Below are 19,291 nucleotides of genomic sequence, written 5' to 3' on the forward strand. Positions count from 1 at the left end.
TGACGACGATGCCTGTCTGCACTGACCAGTACCCCCATCCATAGCCACATGCTGTTATTTAGCACTTGTAACCCACTGTCACTGAGACCAATGAGCTGGATTTTAAATTAATTTAAATTTGATTTGAATGAGCACGTTTCACTAAGTAACTACCATATTGGATAGAATAGAGTCAAAAGATGATAAGGAAATTCCACAGTAATTGAAATTTAAGTTCTAGGAGCTTGTAGTACACAATCTTAGGCTATGAAATCCTTGGGAGTTCAATTACAGTAGAAAGAAGAACCATCAAGGTCACCTTTCTTTAGTAAAAATTGCAGTAAAAAGTAGTCATGTTTAGTTGCAAGAGTTTTCAACAAGTGAATTTAGGTATGAATAATAGGAAACTTTTATTTACTTATTTATTTTTATTTATAAAATGGAAATATTGACAAGACTACAGAATAAGAGGGGTACATTTCTACACAGTACCCACACCCAGAACTCCATCTCCTCCCTTGATAGCCTCCCTATTCTTTATCCCTCTGGGAGTAGGGACCCCAAGATCATTGTGGGGTGCAGAAGGTGGAAGGTCTGGCTTCTCTAATTGCTTCTCTGCTGAATATGGGTCAGTCCATACTCCCAGCCTGTCTCTCTCTTTCCCTAGTGGGGCAGGGATCTAGGGAGGCAGGGCTCCAAGACACATGGTGAGTCCTCTGCCCAAGGAAGTCAAGTTGGCATCATGGTATCATCTGGAACCTGGTGGTGGATAAAGGGTTAAGATATAATGCAGATAAAATTGTTGACGGATCATGAACCTAAAGCAAGAATATTGCAGATGAAGATTTGGGGTCTCTGTTTTGGAATAAGCTAGTAAGTCTCTTTTAGGTATATTCCAGAGGGCCCCTGACTTTTCTTTTTTTTGCCTTCACCCAACATTTATGCAGGTGAGCCCAGGTTATTGTCTGGGGAGATGGTGTCACAGTTGGAAAAAGGACTAGCAAGCTGGATCAGGGAAGAGAGTAGCCCCCCCAGTATGGGGAAAGTATATAAATACTGTTAACTGTAAACCCCATTGGTTTGATCTGAGGCCCATAGTCAGCACAAGAGCCTATGTAACCTCTGCATCCCTGTAGGTCTGAGCTCGCATTCTGTGGTCACAGCTAGGAACACTCCAGGCTGCACCAATTTCAAGACTCATCTTCCTCGGGTAGTAGGTAGAATATGTTGTCTAACTTCCTTTTGGAGAATGGAACATTCCCTACCATTATAGATCCACATTAATAGGAAACTTTTTATAGGACACTAAGCTTATGAGATTTGGAAAGTGTGGCCAAGTGAGTCTTTTACAACACACACACACACACACACACACACACACACACACACACACACACACACACACCACACATACACACACACACACACACACACACACACCACACACACTTTTTTTTTGGTCTACGTAACCTTAAATGAGAATTAGCTGGGTCCTCTTGGAGGATTTGAATTGAGCATCCTCCTCAAAAGTGGCTGCCTCTTCTTGTATTTTATAAAGTTATATGCATTTCACTGTCCCTTCCCTGTCTACTAAGTTTAATCACTTATCTTTGTCTTGTTTTAGAATGCTGGAAGAGAAGGAAGAACCAGGCTTTCTCACTGGGTTAAAGATTCCTGCTCCATGGGCTGCTGGGAAGACTGTGGAAACAGTCCACCCTGTCAGAGACAACTATAAATTTAAGGAAACTGTCCATATCCCAGGAGCTCGCTGTCTGTATCTTCGATTTGATAGCAGATGCTCTTCACAATATGACTATGACAAAGTAAGCAAGAACTGATTTAGTATTAATTTTGTACCAGTAAGAAGCTGACTTCTTAGAGTAGATGCTTCTTATTTTCCTTTGCTGCTGACCACCATTTCTTTCTTTCTTTTTCTTCTTCTTATATTTTTTTTTAGTACTTATTTCTGTCTGCAGATTTCTCTTAAAACTTTCCCAGGATAATGCCTTGAAGGGTAATGAGTAAGGGATTAGAAGAGGGTCAGCATCTCTTGGTCTAAGAACAGCTGTTTTAGTGTCATGTTGAAAGTACACTTGTAACCTTTCAAAAATGTGGATTTGAATTGAAGGGGAATATTTTCTTTATTTTCCTTTCTGCTTACCATTTTCCTTTCCCCTGTACTTGGAGTTCCTATAAATGTACATCCATCTATAAGGGTCTTACTGCTTAATTCTCAGGACTTCCCCTTTATCCTCTGGGAGAAGGTGGCCCTTTAATAGAAGTTGGGTTTTTTGTTATCCTAGGGTCTGTATTAATATTTTTTTTTAAATTTTTTTACCACTAACTCAGATTAAATTTTTGGGAAGACTAGTTTCCTGCCTAGTGACTTAAATGATGGTGAAGAGGGCATTTTAGGACTTAGGAAAGGAGGATGAGATTGTGATTTGTGCCTACAGCCATACCACCCTGAACACACCCAATCTCATCTGATCTCGGAAGCTAAGCAGGTGCAGGCCTGGTTAGTACTTGGATGGGAGACTGATTTGTAACATACAAAAGTTCAACTGAAAAATTATCTAAAAGGGGCCAAGTTAAGCTCACACATTACAGTGCACAAGGACCCAGGCTCAAGCCCCTGGTTCCCAACTATAGGGGGAAAGCTTCACAAGTGATAAAGCAGGGCTGCAGGAGTCTCTCTTTTTCTATCTCCTCCTCCCCTCTAAATTTCTCTATGTCTCTATCCAGTAATAAACAAATAAAATAGATTTTAAAAAAATCATCAGGGGCCAAGCAGTGATGCACCAGGTTAAATGTACATAGTACGAAGCTTAAGGAACCACTCAAGGATCTGGGTTTGAACCCCTAGTTCCCCACCTCTGTGTGTGAGAGGGGTCACTTCACAAGTGGTGGACAGGTCTGCAGGTCTCTCTCTCTCTCCTCTCTCCTCTCTCCCTCTCTCTCCCTCTCTCTCTCTCTCTCTCTCTCTCTCTCTCCCTCTCTCTCCCTCTCTCCTTCTCTCCTTCTCTCCCTCTCTCTCTCCTCCTCTCTTAATTCTTTCTGCCTTACCCAGTAAAATGGAGGTGGAGGTGTAGGGGATGGCTGCCAGGAGCAGTGGATTTGTAGTGCTGGCATTGAGCCCCAGTAATAACCCTGGAGGCAAAAAATAAAAATTAAAATGACCTAATAGCTTTGTTCTTATCCAGGACTATTTTACATAGATTTTTGGCTTTCATTTTTCTTCTTTATAAAGAGAAATTACCTTAAGTCCCAATGGGGGAAATTTTTGTATGGAAAATAAAGAACTTCTTAATTTTATGTATGATAATGTAGTGGGGCACAGTACTGACAAAGTTATAGAATCTTCTCCTACTTTATATTTAGGGATATTAAGTATTTCCGTGGTACAAAGAGATTGAAGACTTTCTTCTAAAGCTCTGTTTAGCTGACAGCATGAGACTTCAGATGTGTTGAGTGGGCCTTTCAAAATGTATACATACTCCTAGCATCAGTCTATTCCCTTTCCAAGTTCCACATTAGTTACCCCTACTTCTTAGAGTCAAGAGATGACTATTTGAATAATGGAAAGAAATGGCTGCTCATTTAGTTTGTATCATTTTATTTATCTAAAAAAAAAAACCAAACAAACCAGGGAGTCAGGAGGTAGCGCAGCGGGTTAAGTGCACATGGCGCAAAGCACAAGGACCAGTTGGAGCCCTCAGCTCCCCACCTGCAGGGGAGTCGCTTCACAGGCGGTGAAGCAGGTCTGCAGGTGTCTATCTTTCTCTCCCCCTCTCTGTCTTCCCCTCCTCTCTCCACTTCTCAGTCCTATCCAACAACGAGGACAACAATAATAAATACAACAATAAAACAACACAGGCAACAAAAGAGAAAATGAATAATATAAATAATAATAAAATATTTTTTTAAAAGAATATCTTCATTTAAAAAAAACAACCAGTAATTCGCATCTTCTGGTGTGTGTTAATCTGCACCTGCAGTAGACCCTAGTGTTAAATATGGAAACGCAGAAGGATTCACCATGTGAATAAAAGTTACATTACTTCTCCCATGACCCTTCATTAGTGTCAGCAAAATATCCCAAAGCATAAGGAATCACAGAGTGACATGCATTCTTGGCTAACTTTTAGAGCAGCTTTTAGAGCAGAACTGACCTTATAGTGAGTGAGGCGGTCAGAGTGCATGGTAATAAAAGACAGGTTTTGATATTTACTGAAGCAAGAGCTCTGTTCTTTTTGAGAACGATTTTTAATACCAAATAACCTCTAGAGGTTTCTTGCGTACATTAGAGGCTGGATAATTGAATGGAAGGGAATACCTTTTCTTGAAGAAAAGCACTGATACATGTAAACTAACCAAAGAGAAATGTCTCATTTTTGGCTCAGATTTGTGCCTTTTTATATTACTGACCAATAGTCTTAAAAAAAAATACAGCTTATTTTTTATTTGTTGCATTAAAATGTTTTCATTCATAAGAGTTTTGGATTTTTTTTTTTTGGATGCTTTTATTTTGTTGCATTAGTTATAACCTTGTCATCTGTTTTTGCTCATTTTACTAATTTGGGGGAGGGATTAAGGGGGAAACTACCTATTACTAGTGAGCTATAGATTAGTAATCATAACTGAAATAATTATTAAAAATAAATGTATAACAGCCAAGTATCTTTTAATGTGAGGTTCTTAAGCCAATTAAATGGTGGTACTATAAAAAGTGTAATCTTTGTTTCTATCGTTATTGCTACTTTTGAGCTGCCTTATAAATACCAATGGCTGATTGCATCTAAACTAATATCAATTGTACCTATAAAAAATCAGGAACAATTAGCTATATCATAATGACACCAGTGCCTGGTTATGAATGTATTTTTAAACAAACTTTTTTTGCAGCCTTTTTATTTGTAGATGTTGTTTTTGTTTTTCTTTTACAGTCTAACAGTATATTTTCTGTTTTGAAGTTGGTGATATACGCGGGGCCTAACACAAACAGTAGGAAGGTTGCTGAGTATGGCGGCAATACACTGGGATATGGCAGCCGTAGTGTCTTAGGAACTGGTTGGCCGAAAGACTTGGTGAAGGTATGGCATCTAGTCACAGTCACTTCCTAGAAAAGAAAAATGAACCTACATTTCTCATAGGCTCAAGTATTAACTATAATTGCAAGGGGGAAAGTTGGCATGATTGCTTTTACTAACGTACATGTACTTTAAACTAACATATATGTACCTTGTAGGCTTCAGTACTTGTAGTACTTTAAACTAACCTATATGTCCTTGTTCATTCAGAATGATACACCTTTATATGTTAGGTATCAGGTTTTGTCCAGTCTAGAACAAGTATGCACTTCAGAAGCTTGGGAGGCTAAGAGTGTCAAACATTTTAATTCCTCTCCATTAAAAGAACTTCTAGTTTTTCCAGTTGATTTCTTCTCTAGACTTCTTTATGAATGGGTATCCTAGAACCACAGGGTCATTTCAGATTTTTAAAATTGATACAACAAAGGCCAACAACCTGGTAGAGGTCATACTTTGCCATGTGTGAGGACCTGAGTTCAAGCCCCTTGCCACCACACTGGAGCACTATACAGAGAAGCTTCACAAGCAGTGGGGCAGTGCTGTGATGTCTCATTCTCTCCCTTTGTCTCCCTCTATGTCTCTCACCCTTTATCTGAAAAAAAAAAATATATATATATATATATATATTGAGCCATGGAATGGTGCAGACATGAAGCCCCACTGAAAGCTCTGATAAAAATAACAACAACAAAGAATAATTGTTGATACAATTATGTTTTCAAATGAATTTGGGCATTTGTAGCAAAAATAATGGCCATTCTCAGACTTGGGCCATGCTTTGTAACCATTCTCAGAGGCCATTTGTAGCCATTCTCAGAGGCTTGGGCCATGCTTTGTAATATGGGCCCTGAGCTGCAACATTTCTGTCCTGAACAAGAAGTGTAATACCTACTGAAACCTAAAAATGCCTGTGAGGTCTGTTCCAGGAATCTATATCTCACACACACTATCTGCCCTTTTCATTCATCTGTAGACTACAGATTTCCTCCAAAGATACAGCCTGAATGCATCCAAACTTGGCTCAACACAGCTCTTTTGATTTCTTGATTTTTGTTTCTTATTCACAGTGTTGGTTCTGTAATACAGAATGAGTCTTCCAGCACTCTCTCTGTTCTTCGAGAGTACTGCCCATTTGCCTGCCTTATTGGCATGAGTGAGCTGGTAAAGTGGAAAAGGGGAGGGTAGGAAGAATACAAACCTGGTCAGTGTTTTGAAGTTATGTTGAAGATTTGATTAATGTTTACTGTGATTCTGTGATTGGGCAGTCATGGCTCATTTCACAGATGCCTTATCCCAAAAGCTAACTGTCCAGGCAAGATACCTTAAAGGTTGGCATCTCGATTAGAGGGGCTAGAATTGGAATCAAAACAGTAAGTGATAAAAAGGAGTGAAATATTGCTGTGGTCCTTTTGAAACTAAATCTCTGAAATTCACTGCTCTCTTGAAAAATATATGTCTTGTTTTTAAAGTGCATTTTCCCCCCATTAAATTTTAAGGTGGAAGGAGATACAGTCACCTTCTCCTTTGAAATGAGAAGTGGCCGTGAACACAACACTCCTGATAAAGCTATGTGGGGCTTTGCTTGCACAGTTCGCGCTCAGGTACTTGAATCTAGCCATGCTGTGGGCATAAATTACATTCTTCTGTGTGCATTGGTTATAAATCATATTTATCTTGGAAACAGGGCAAAATATGAGTTGCTGTCCCACCAATCTTTTCCATTTGATAGTGATAACTTCATAAGATAAAACTAGTTGTGACTTAAAATCTATTCAGCAGCACGGAAGGAATCCATGTTAGGACTCTGTCTTCAAACCTGGAGAGGTGATGTGCCTCTAGCACCTTTCTAGAGGGCAGGAAGACCGCAGTGCTTAACAGAATCAAGATGTGGACTCTGGCCTCTAAGTGTCCTAGGATCAGATTCTTTTCATTCTACTTCCAATGACTCTTCTTTCTAGTCTACTTCTCATTCTCCATCCCCCCCCCCATCTACGTGTCTCTCCCCCCTCCTTTTTTTATTTATAAAAAGGAAACATTGACAAAACCATAGGATAAGAGGGGTCCAACTCCACACAATTCCCACTACCAGAACTCCGTATCCCATCCCCTCCCCTGATAGCGTTCCTGTGTTTTAACCCTCTTGGAATATGGACCCAAGGTCATTGTGGGATGCAGAAAGTGGAAGGTCAGGCTTCTGTAATTGCTTCCTTGCTGAACATGGGCGTTGACAGGTTGATCCATACTCTCAGCCTGTCTCTACATTCCCTAGTGGGGAAGGGCTCTGGGGAGCTCCAGGACACATTGGTGGGGTTGTCTGTACAGGGAAGTCTGGTCGCATCCTGCTAGCATCTGGAACCTGGTGGCTGAAAAGAGAGTTAATGTACAAAGCCAAACAAATTGTTGAACAATCATGGACCTAAAGATTGGAATAGTGCAGATGAAGTGTTGGGGGAGGGGTCCTCCATTTTGTCAATAGCTAGTAGGTATATTTTAGTTATATTGCAAAGGGCCTGTAGCTATACTATGTTTGTTTGTTTGTTTTTTGCTTGAGCCTGAAATCTGATATCCACATGGATCCAAGTTATTGTCTGGGGAGATGATGTCATGGCTGGGAAAAGGACTAGCAAGCTGGATTAGGGAAGAGAGTAGCTCCCTAATATGGGAAAGGGGTATACGTATTGTTGACTGTAAACCCCATCAATTTGATGTCACCTGGGGCCCATAATTAGCTTAGGAGCCTGTGTGACCTCTGCATCCCTATAGATCTGAGTTCACATTCTGTGGTCATGAGTAGGAACATTCCATGCTTCCCCCCTCTCCTTCTTAACTACTTGTGTTATACTTTATTTATAGGTTAAATATGCCAAACAATTATTTTTCCTCGAGGAATTGATGTCAATAAATTATTGTCCCACTTTGGAAGAAACAGTATCAGGAGTCCTGCTAATAACCCTTTACTTGGATTATTTATCAATATATACTATAAACTTGGAGATTGCTTAAATTTAATCAAGCTAAGATTCTCTAGAGTAGAAATATCTGTTAGAATGAAGGCAGGAATTCTTGTTTATATGCTGTATCTTATGTACCTAGATCACTAGTCATTTAGTTGATATTTGTTGAATGAATTTAGTATAATTTTGGCATCTTGGTTCAAGCACATGAGGGAGATAACAGAATGAGACAGTGACTTGTCTCTGCACAGGCACAGCAGAGAGGTAGTTACCCAGAGAATCTGGTCTCCTTGCAAATGATTCATACTCTTCTGTTTTTGCAACTCTTCTTTCTCCAGATTGTGTTGAGACTTCATTCTGTGGTCATTCCAGTGATACCATCTATCTCATGATGTGGGGTGCTGTACCTGTGTTTCATAGGAATAATGCTTGATGCCACTTGTGTGACTGCCATGGTTGAGGACAGTGTAGTGTGGCTCAGCACTGGTGGCAGTGCTACACTGATCAGTGTGGTTTGCCCTGTCTACATTTTAGGAGTCTTCGGAGGATGTCTCAGGAGGCCTTCCCTTTTTGGTGGACCTGGCTTTAGGTCTTTCTGTGTTAGCTTGTTCCATGTTAAGGATCCTGTACAATGGTCCAGAAATTACCAAAGAAGAAGAAGCCTGTCAGGAACTATTGCGGTCCAAACTTTTACAAAGGTAACCAAAAAAAGAAAGAAAGAAAGAAAGAAAGAAAGAAAGAAAGAAAGAAAGAAAGAAAGAAAGAAAGAAAGAAAGAGATTGGGCTGGTTTTGTTCACACACAAGACAGAAAGAGCTCTTTGTGTGAAAAGCTGCTTTGAGAACATTTCCCAGCTGATTGTGCCTACTGCTGTATAGTCCCAGGGGTGTCATTGTATCTAAGAACCAAGATGAAAATTACACCATAGTGCCTCTGGCCGGTACTTTACTTGATTTGAAATTACAGCCTCAAACTGCATATGCTTTTCTCCAATTCAACTATTGTATAATTAAATGAATGCATTCCCCAAAAGAATGAGAAGATGTTCAGTAAAAGCAAACATAGCAGAATGTTTATTGTAGAGTGTAGATGTGGGGGATATATGGGTGATAATCATGCAATTCTTGCAACTTTTCTACATATTTAATTTTTTTTCATAATGAAATGTTGGAAGGAGGTAGATTCCCAACAATGTGATTTCGTATACATTTGGCTTTCTTTAGCATCTGGGGAAGGTTTGTTGAATAAATAGTTAACATATAATGCACCTGATATATCTGTAAGTCTTACGTAGCTTTTTAGATGAAAGAGAAAGTAAAGAATCTCTTTCCCGTTTGCTCAGGTGCCAGTGGCAGGTGGAAGCCAATGGTGTGATCTCTCCTGCCCTTACTCCAAGCCCATCTCCACTGCCTCTGACCATCGAGGAAGACAGAGAATTCACCTATCCCTCTGATGTCCTGGTGCCTCCTGTAGGAAACTACTTTGACCTGCCTCGGATCAGGCTGCCTCCAGGAATCATGATAAAGCTCAGGGAAATTTCTGGGCGTGCTAGACCTCAATTTAGACCAAGTATAAAGTATGTTGCTGTGTAACATTATTCCTAATTAAAACTTTAAAAAAGTGGTCTGGGAGGTGGTACAGTGGATAAAGCATTAAACTCTCAAGCATGAGGTCCTGAGTTCAGTCTTTAGCAGCACGTGTACCAGAGTGATGTGTGGTTCTCTCACTCCTGTCATTTCTCATAAATTAAATAAATCAATGAATAAAATCTTTTTTAAAAACTTTAAAAATATAGTTATAGGGGGCCAGGAGGTGGTGCACCTGGTTGAGTGTGCATTTCAGTGTACAAGGACCTAGGTTCAAGCCCTTGGTCTCCAACTGCAGGGGAAAAGCTTCACAAGTGGTGAAGCAGGGCTACAGGTGTCTCTCTGTCTCTCTCCCTCTATCATCCCCTTCCCTCTTGGTTTCTGACTGTGTCTCTCCAATAAATTATAAAAAATTAAATATATATATTTATTTGGATAGAGACAGAGAGAAAATGATAGGGAAGGGGGAGATAGAAAGGGAGAGAGAGAGACATACATCACTGCTTCACTGCTTTTGAAGATTCCCCCAGCAGGTGGGGGACTAGAGGATAGAACCAGGTACTTCCGTATTGTATTATGTGTGTTCTACCTGGTATTTTTTTAAACAATTGAATGGGGTCTATTTCTCTTTGTTGTCTAGCAATGAACCTTTGATTTTACATTTACATAATAAATATTAATCATGTACTCTGGGGAGTGACTTGGTATTTGAGGCCAGTAGTTCTTCCTTTTTTTTCTCTCTCTCTAAATGAAAAGAGTGAAACATTGAATCCATGATGTTGCACGATACCCTGAGGATACCCTGAGTTCATTCCCCAGCATTTAGTAGAATGTAAAGTCTTGCAATTATAAATGTCTTTGTGATATTTTTACTTAAATTTGTTTTTGCAGTCTCTGTTTTGCCTTCTGAGAAAAGATTCTTCATTTAAGAGAAACAAGTCAAATAGATGATTTTAATATTTCATTTAACATAAAAAAATTAAGCAGAGAGATAGCATAGTGGTCATACAAAAACAAACAAAAAACCTTTCATGTCTGAGGCATCAGAGTCCCAGGTTCAGTCCCTAGCACCACCATAAGCCCAAGCTGAGTAGTGCTTTGGTTGAAAAAAATAAAATAAAATAAAAATAAAATGAAAAAAATTAAAACATCTTTTCCTCTTTCCCTTATTTCCTTCCTTCTATCTGTTCTCTCTCTCTCTCTCTCTCTCTCTCTCTCTTTCTCTCCTTCTGCCACTAGGATTATTCCTAGGGCTTGGTACCTGCACTAATTTACCACTGTTGCCTGCCGACCCTTTTTTTTTTCCTTTTAAAAATTGTTTTTACTAGACACAATGAGAAATAGGAAGAGAGAGAGAGACCTGTACTCACCACTTGTGATGCTTCCCTTCTACAGGTGGACATGGTAATGTGTGTACTCTACTTGGTATGCCACTGTCTAGCACCACAGTACCATTGTGTTTAGTCCAGCATTCATATACATTAAGTAACACAAACCATAATGCTGCACAAATTAATAGGCAGATATTAGTCTAGACCTATTCTAGTTCTAGTAGGACTCGTACCTCAAAACATGTAAATCATAATGGAGTCTTTCATTTTAATTTTCAACTTTATCAGTCAATATCAATTTTATCTGTTGATATATTATTATCAACTTGATATAAATATATGTTTTTTCAAATCAAGACAGAAAATAAGAGACTACCACACCAAAGTTTCCTTCTGTGTGGTGGGGGCCAGGCTAGCGCTTGGGTCCCACACATAGCAAAGCACGCACTATCCAAGGGAGCTATTACACCAGCCCATAAAAGCCATTTTAACTCTCAGCATCATCCTAAGCCAGAGCTAAGCAGTGTGCTGCTTTAAAAAGGAAAAAGGATTGTAATGTTCATTTCTTTTTATTATAAATAAGTTGTAATTAATAGTTAATATAGTTAAATAAAAACATTCAAGCTGTGATATGTACAATTGTTAAATTTAGAACATGACATATAGCTGGCTAATTTCCTTTGCAATCGCAGAGAAGTAATTCAGCCAGATGTGATGGAAGAAATGGTTGTCTCATGTGTCATTAAGCACTTGAACTTGGTTGATGCACTGCAGTCCCTAATAAATTTCCAGTATCAAGAAGAACATGCAGAGGAATATGATTTGTTGTGTAAAATTATGGGCGAGACCTTTAAGAAGCTTAATGCCATGGAGAGACAGCTACAGGTAAGTAAAATCTAAAACACTTAAATTTTTCTTGTAATTGTTGGGGAAAAAAAAAACCTTCTTCCTAGGAATTTAATGGAATATAAAATATAATCTGAAAAAAATTTGAATTACAAATTAAATGATAACTAAAAAAAAGACTCTACTTGTATTTACTTTGCATTTATTTACATTTTGTTTCTATTAGAGTGTTGCAGAATTAGAACAGAAATGGCAAAGTGAAGTTGATGATGCCATGCAGGGGAAACTGGAGAATAACATGCCTTTTTTCTACGATTATCATTTTAATGAGGTGAGCAAATTCCATGACTTTTCATTTGAACACTACCACGGATAAAGTAAAGGTGTATACCACATGTGTAGAGATAAAATATTGTTACCTCTTGGGGACTGGGAGACAACTCATCTGTTAGAGCGCACACTTGACTGTGCTAAGGACTCAGCTTCAAACCCTAACAACAGCATAGGAACACCTGCATGAAGATGCTTCTCGAGTGGTGGAGCTGTGCTGTGGTCTCTCTCTTTAATTTCTGTATCTCTTTTGCTCTCTGCCTCATCCTGTATCTAAAAAGTAAATAGATACTTTTAAAAAGAGAGAGAGAGAGAGAAAGTCTACAAGGGACAGAGGAATTGTGTAGGCACAGAACCCCAGCAATAACCCAGGTAGCAATAATGATAATAATAAATGTAGTATCACCTCTTAAAATGTGTACACCTTACAACACAGTTATCCACATTGATTATACCAACAGTTGTCTAACCAAGAATAATGCAAATGATAAATTCACTCAGTAAGTTGCTTTTTAGCTATCTAGTGGTTTGATGGGACTTGATAGTTGATCTCTTAGGGCCAATGCCTTGCCATTATGTATGATCTGGGTTCAAGTCCTGACACCACATGGGAGTACCGCTGTACCAGGGTAAAGCAACAATGCTGTGGTGTGTTTCTGCCTCATATTCTCTCTCTCTCTCTGTGTGTGTGTGTGTGTGTGTGTGTGTGTGTGTGTGTGTGTGTGTGTGTGAAGTAAGTGAAAAATTTCAGACTAGGAAGTGAAATTTTCCATGTAGGAGCCCCCAGCATTTAAAAAAAAAAAAAGATGTTTTGTAAAGATGCTACCTTCATAATCAGATTTTCCTTTCATGTCTTAAAAAGAAAAGAGTTCTAAGCACTTTGGTAACCCCAGAAAATAGCTGGTGCCTTTTTTTTTTTTTTTTGCCTCCAGGGTTATTGCTAGGACTCAGTGCCAGCACTGCGAATCCACTGCTCCTGGAAGCTATTTTTCCCCCCATTTTTTTGCCCTTGTTGCTCTTGTTGTTATTATTATTGTTATTGTTGTTATTAATGCTGCTGTTGTTGGATAGAACAGAGAGAAATGGAGGAAGGGAAGACAGAGAGGGGGAGAGAAAGATAGACACCTGCAGACCTGCTTCACCACCTGTGAAGCGACTCCCCTGCAGGTGGGGAGCCAGGGACTTGAACCGGGATCCTTCCACCAGTCCTTGCGCTTTGCGCCACGTGCGCTTACTTGCTGCGCTACTGCCCAACTCCCACTGGTGCCATTTTTAATTATTAAAATGTCATCTAATAACACATACACTTCTGGACAAAAGTGTTAAAAAAAAAAAAAAAAAGATACAGGGAGTCGGGCTGTAGTGCAGCCGGCTAAGCGCAGGTGGCGCAAAGCACAAGGACCAGCATAAGGATCCCGGTTGGAACCCCGGCTCCCCACCTGCAGGGGAGTTGCTTCACAGGCTGTGAAGCAGGTCTGCAGGTGTCTTTCTCTCCTCCTCTCTGTCTTCCCCTCCCTCTCTCCATTTCTCTCTGTCCTATCCAACAACGACAACAACAATAATAACTACAACAATAAAACAACAAGGGCAACAAAAGGGAATAAATAAATAAAATAAATATTAAAAAAAGAAGAAAAAATATAAAAACATTAAAAAAAGAAACAGATCTGAGCCAACAGTGTTACTTTTTCCCTAAAATTTTCTGTTCTTTTTTTTTCTTTTTTAATATGTACAATGAAACTTGGTTTTTGCAGATCTTGCATACCATCTTTTCTTGATTTTTCCTTCTTTAGAACAAAATGAAAGAACTAGAACTTTTGTGTTCAATGAAGGAAGTCTCCTTTGATGGAAATGATCTTGAAAACATGGTCCTATCACTGAGGTTAGTGATGTTTACAACTCTGTAAAGCTCACCTTTTTACCTGGCTACTCAAAAGAAAACACGAAGATCTAATTCCTCAGCAGATATTTTAAAACATATTATGCATCCACTAAATATTTTAAAGTTGGAACTAATTTGGAGATTTAATTTTAATCTTGAAAAAGTTACCAGAGACATTTGAAACTGGACAACAGGAGCCTAGTTTACAATACTGCTCCCCTCAAATGGGGGAAGGGGAAGGTTTGCAATATTTATCAGGTTACTTGTTTTTTTCTTCTCATACATATACTTTTGTAAATTAAAAAAAAACTTGATTTTGGTACACTAGAGAACAACACATCAGTCTTTCTTTATAGGGAGAAGTTTCTACAAGAAGTGAATTCTCTTATTCAGAAACCCTCCCATCCACTGGCTAAAACGAAGACATTAGTGAAAAGCCTAATGAACCGAGCTGAACTCTTGCTTCATGTCACCATTGCAGCCCAGTCTGGCCTCACACGAAGCATCTCGGGGACTCCTGCAGAAACACCAGGTACTGTGCAAAGCCAGCCTTCCACAGACTCTGCACCAGACAGTCTGTTCATAAAAGAAGCAACACGTACTTAAAAAATATATTGTGTACTCCTAGGAAGGAAAAAAACGGAAATGTTTACGTATTTCATTTTACTTTTTCTAGCCATGAAATCTTTTTCATTGAATTTATGTATCTTCTAAGTCAGCTGAGCATAAGGGTACAGTCTTATCTCTCTTGCCTGTATTTCTTGGTAGTATCTAAGGAAACCAGTGATGATTTTTTATTTTTTAACAATCCTGTGTCTCTTTATTTTTAGTGTGTGGTTAGTCATTTTTCCTTGTAATTCTATGTGTGTATATAGTCAACATTGCAAACCTTGTAATGGATGGTAAGGGTTAATCCTGCTAGGTGTGTGGTGAAGAGACCATCACAGCAGATGCTCACTTCGCATACTTGCCCAGCGTCCTTGAGGGATTCTATCCTAACTCTAGGATCAGAAACCTAGGAGTCATCTAGACAGTTTTTCTCCAGTGAGAGGAGCCCTGCATGTGCAGCTGGGATGAAAACAAGTTCACTTGCCAGATCATGCCCATTGTGCTACATGAGGAGCCTAGAGATAGTTCACCCAATAGGGTGTATACCTGGCCATGCTAGAGGCCGCCCTGGATGTGATTGATGATGCCACAGGAGAGCACTATGAATGGTAGAGCAGTGGCTTGGTATATGTCCTTTTCCTTTTCCCCCAAATCAAGTATGAAACAGCCCTGGGAAGATTGCCACATTAAGAAGAATGAAACTAAGATTGAGTGGTGGTACACACATATTACCATGTGAAAGGGACCCAGCTTCACACTTCTTGTTACTCTCTGAAGGGGGTAAGCTTCATGAGTGGTGAAGCAGTGCTCCAGGTATCTCTTTCTCCCTCTCCACCCGCCTCCAGCTTCTGTCTCTATAAGGGAAAGAATGGAGGGAGGGGAAGAGGGAGTTAAGAAGAAAAGACAAACGGCCTCCAGGTATAGTGGATTCATGGTGCAGACAATGAGCCCCAGCAATAACTCTGGTGGCAGTATTAAAATGCATTCATAGGGAAAAAAATAAAATGCCTTCCTAGGTACATAATACATACATGCATAGATGCCTAAGGCCAGTGGTGGCTCATCTGCTAGAGTACATATTACCTGGATTCAAGCCCCCAATCCCCATCTGCAGGGGGAGAACCAGTGCTGCAGGTCACTGACTCTCTCTCTCTCTTCCCCCCTCCCTCCCTGCCCTTCCTCCTCTTCATCTCCCTCTGTCTCTCTCTCTCCTTTCACCTGCTGTCTGAAAATAAGGAGGAGGAAGGGAGGGAGACCACAAGGAGCTGTGGAATTATGCAGGCATAATGCCTCAGCAAAGCTCTGGAAACAAACAAACAAGATTAAAAAAAAGAGAGAGAGAGAGATTTGACTAGGTGGTGGCGCACCTGGTTGAGCACATGTATTACAATGTGCAAGGTCCAGGGTTCAAGCCCCCTGTCCCCACCAGCAGGGGAAAAGCTTTATGAGTGATGAAGCAGGGCTGCAGGTGTCTCTGTGTCTCTCTCCCTCTCTATCACCCCCCTCACTCTTGATTTCTGGCTATCTCTGTCCAATAAGTAAGGATAATAAATTAAAAAAAAAAATATTTTAATTTAAAAAATAAGAGGGGGGCCGGGCGGTAGTGCAGCGGGTTAAGCGCACATGGCTCAAAGCACAAGAACTGGCTTAAAGATCCCAGTTCGAGCCCCTGGCTCCTCACCTACAGGGCGTCGCTTCACAAGCAGTAAAGCAGGTCTGCAGGTGTCTGTCTATCTCTCCCCCTCTCTGTCTTCCCATCCTCTCTTGATTTCTCTCTGTCCTGTCCAACAACAATGATAGCAATTACAACAACAATAATAACAACAACAAAAAGGGAAAAAATAGCCTCCAGGAGCAGTGGATTCGTAGTGCAGGCACTGAGCCTCAGTGATAACCCTGGAGGCAAAAAAACAAACAAACAAAAAAAAACTTAAAGTGAGCATTGCTACTAAGGAGGAAGCTTGGCAGGTAAAGGACTTGTAAAAAGACTTGTAACATGAGGCCCCGGGTTCAGTCCCTATACTACATATGCCCCAGCAGAGCACCGGTCTCTCATAATGCAAATAAATCTTTTTATTTTTGTAAATACGTTAAAAACTAAAGTTTACACAGTTAAATGGTTTTCTTTGAAACCCCAATTGAGAAAAAAAAATTTTTTTTGAAGCTAACTCTTTTTTAGATTAAAAAAAGTTAGCCTCTAGAATTATCAGTGTGCCATGCTAGCCAGATTAGTGACTGAACTTTCATAGAAGCAAAGATACACTTAGGCTGTTCTGTTTCATCTGGCTGTGGCAGTTGTCCAGAAAAGTTGGGTAGCAGAAATGCTGACTCTTTTTTATCACTTTCTGTTCCAGCTTGTAAATCGGCCTCTGAAACGAAGGTGATATCTCATGCTGTGCGGCAGCCTGTGTTTCTCCGCAGCATGTCGGCTCCTTCTGACCTGGAAATGATTGGTAGTGAAGATTTAGAATTTACTAGAGCAAACCAGAGGTAAATGGTTAGGGGCCAAGGCCAGATTCATGCTCATAGTGGAACACATTCATCAAAACATGCTTTGAGCGAATGAATCTCTGGTTTCACTGCTCTAACCCTGTGCTGTTTCCCCTGTAGACGGCGTCATGTGACCAGCCACCGCAGCAGCTCTTTCACACTCTTGCAGTCCTTGGCCATTGAGGACAGCAGGGACAAGCCCACCTACAGCGTCTTGCTGGGGCAACTGTTTGCTTTCATTGGCACCAACCCTGACCAAGCTGTATGTCATGTTTTGCTGACTACAGATGAATAGCACTTAGCAGCTCAGGGGCCCCTTGACAGTTGGCACGAGTCAGGTGTACTTTCTTCTCGTCATTTCAGGTGTCCAGCAGCAGCTTCCTTTTGGCTGCTCAGACAAGGTGGCGGCGGGGCAACACTCGCAAGCAGGCTCTGGTGCACATGCGGGAGTTGCTGACAGCTGCCGTGCGAGTCGGGGGAGTGACACATCTGGTGGGTCCAGTGACTATGGTTCTTCAGGGAGGGCCCAGGTCAGTTTTCTTAAATTAGTCTTTATTCATCTTTGCTCTCCTGACTACAATGGGCAAAAGCCTTTCAAAAGAAAATTCTTGGGTCCAGTGCATATGATACTTACTAATACTTTCCCTGAAAGTTTTATATTGTTATGTGGATCCGAGTTCAAACCTCTGGTCACCATATTCAGAGGGAAAACTTCACAAGTGGTGAAGCAGTACTACAAGTGTCTCTGTTTCTCTTTCCCTCTCTCTCTCTCTTTTTAAATTTTTTTTAAAAATGTATTTAATATTGGATAGACAGACAGAAATTGAGAGGGGAGGGGTGATAGAAAGGGAAAGAGACAGTGAGACAACTTCAGCTCTGCTTCACCATGCATGAATCTTTACACTGCAGGTGGGGACTAGGGGCTTGAACCTGGGTCCTTGCACACTACCTGGCCCCTCTCTTTCCCTCTCCATTCTCTTTTCCTGTTCTTCTTCTTCTAGCGTTTGCCCTTCTTCTGTAGCCAGTCAACAGCGTCAGGTTGAGCTTTTCCTGTAATGTCTATCCAATCAAATAAATAAAGTTTAAAAAAAAATTAAGTTAGGGAAATCTTAGATTTGTAATTTTAGTCTTTGAAATAGTATGAATTTTAACTTTATTAATGATTTTCAAGGGATGGGTAAACATCATTATGCAGTGGGCTTTCATGCCTCAGGCTCTGTTGTCCCAGGTTCAATCCCTAACACCACCATAAACCAGAGTTGAGTAGTGCTTTGGCGTCTCTCTCTCTCTCTCTCTCTTTCTGTCTCTCATAACCAGAGCACTACTCAGCTCTGGCTTATGGTGGTGGAGGGGATTGAACCTGGGACTTCAGAGCCTCAGGCATGAGAGTCTCTTTTCATAACCATTATGCTATCTACCCCTGCCCTGATGCCACTTTCTCTCTCTGTCTCTCTCTTTCTAAAACAAAACAATATTTTAAAAAGACTAAGTAGTTGTAAGCAGGGAAGCCTGCTTAGTTTTATCCCCAACAGAGAATTTCCCAGATTTTCACTCAGTGTGGGCTGATGTCTTTAAGGCACATTTGGAAATCCTTCCCAGCAATCTTCTGTGATCCTTCAGCTTGGGCAACCCTGAGCTTGTTGACCTCCAAGATTCCTTCAGGCCTTATTCATCTAGGCAGTCTTGGGTTCACGAAAGAGCTCTCTTGTTCCTTGTTCACTATAGTCACTGTTCTTGATGTGGTGCAGGAAGCCTGAACTTTGGTTCTGTTTTGTAGAATTGAAGAACTAACCTGTGGTGGCATGGTCGAGCAGGTCCAGGAGGCCTTCGGAGAGACTATGACCTCAGTTGTTTCTTTGTGTGCTCGTTACCCGATCGCATGTGCAAATAGTATTGGACTTCTCTGTACCATACCTTATACCAGGTAAGCAGGAGATGCCTTTTATAAGTAAACTGTACTATACCTAATCAAATAAACAAGCATCTAATGAACATATTTTAATAAAAAATATTTGATCTTGGGGTGAGGCGATGGCACATCTGGTAGAGAGCATATATCATTAACACAATGCTTAAGGACCCAGGTTGAAGCCCCCAGGCCCCACCTTCAGGAGGAGAAAGCTTCATGAGTGGTGAAGCAATTGCATGTTTCTATCTCTCTCTCCTTCTTCTGTCTCTCCCCATTCTTTCTCAAT

General features: G+C 40.4%; 1 protein-coding gene across 5 annotated transcripts in view; it reads left to right on the plus strand.

The window, feature by feature from the left end:
• The window catches only part of HECTD4 (HECT domain E3 ubiquitin protein ligase 4), a 224,176-nt gene that overhangs the window by 115,333 nt on the left and 89,552 nt on the right, over positions 1 to 19,291 (plus strand). For 3 of the 5 annotated variants that reach the window (XM_060193062.1, XM_060193063.1, XM_060193064.1), the window contains exons 21-33: positions 1,604 to 1,802; positions 4,926 to 5,072; positions 6,566 to 6,670; positions 8,558 to 8,721; positions 9,365 to 9,598; positions 11,632 to 11,824; positions 12,012 to 12,116; positions 13,909 to 13,997; positions 14,354 to 14,529; positions 16,961 to 17,096; positions 17,217 to 17,358; positions 17,460 to 17,626; positions 18,874 to 19,020. In XM_060193062.1, coding sequence (XP_060049045.1) covers positions 1,604 to 1,802; positions 4,926 to 5,072; positions 6,566 to 6,670; positions 8,558 to 8,721; positions 9,365 to 9,598; positions 11,632 to 11,824; positions 12,012 to 12,116; positions 13,909 to 13,997; positions 14,354 to 14,529; positions 16,961 to 17,096; positions 17,217 to 17,358; positions 17,460 to 17,626; positions 18,874 to 19,020 — 2,004 coding nt within the window. The remainder of the gene's footprint in view (positions 1 to 1,603; positions 1,803 to 4,925; positions 5,073 to 6,565; positions 6,671 to 8,557; positions 8,722 to 9,364; positions 9,599 to 11,631; positions 11,825 to 12,011; positions 12,117 to 13,908; positions 13,998 to 14,353; positions 14,530 to 16,960; positions 17,097 to 17,216; positions 17,359 to 17,459; positions 17,627 to 18,873; positions 19,021 to 19,291) is intronic. The other 2 variants (XM_060193065.1, XM_060193066.1) reach the window with 1 other exon arrangement.

Source organism: Erinaceus europaeus, chromosome 6 (genome assembly GCF_950295315.1).
Source record: "Erinaceus europaeus chromosome 6, mEriEur2.1, whole genome shotgun sequence".
Classification (NCBI taxonomy): domain Eukaryota; kingdom Metazoa; phylum Chordata; class Mammalia; order Eulipotyphla; family Erinaceidae; genus Erinaceus; species Erinaceus europaeus.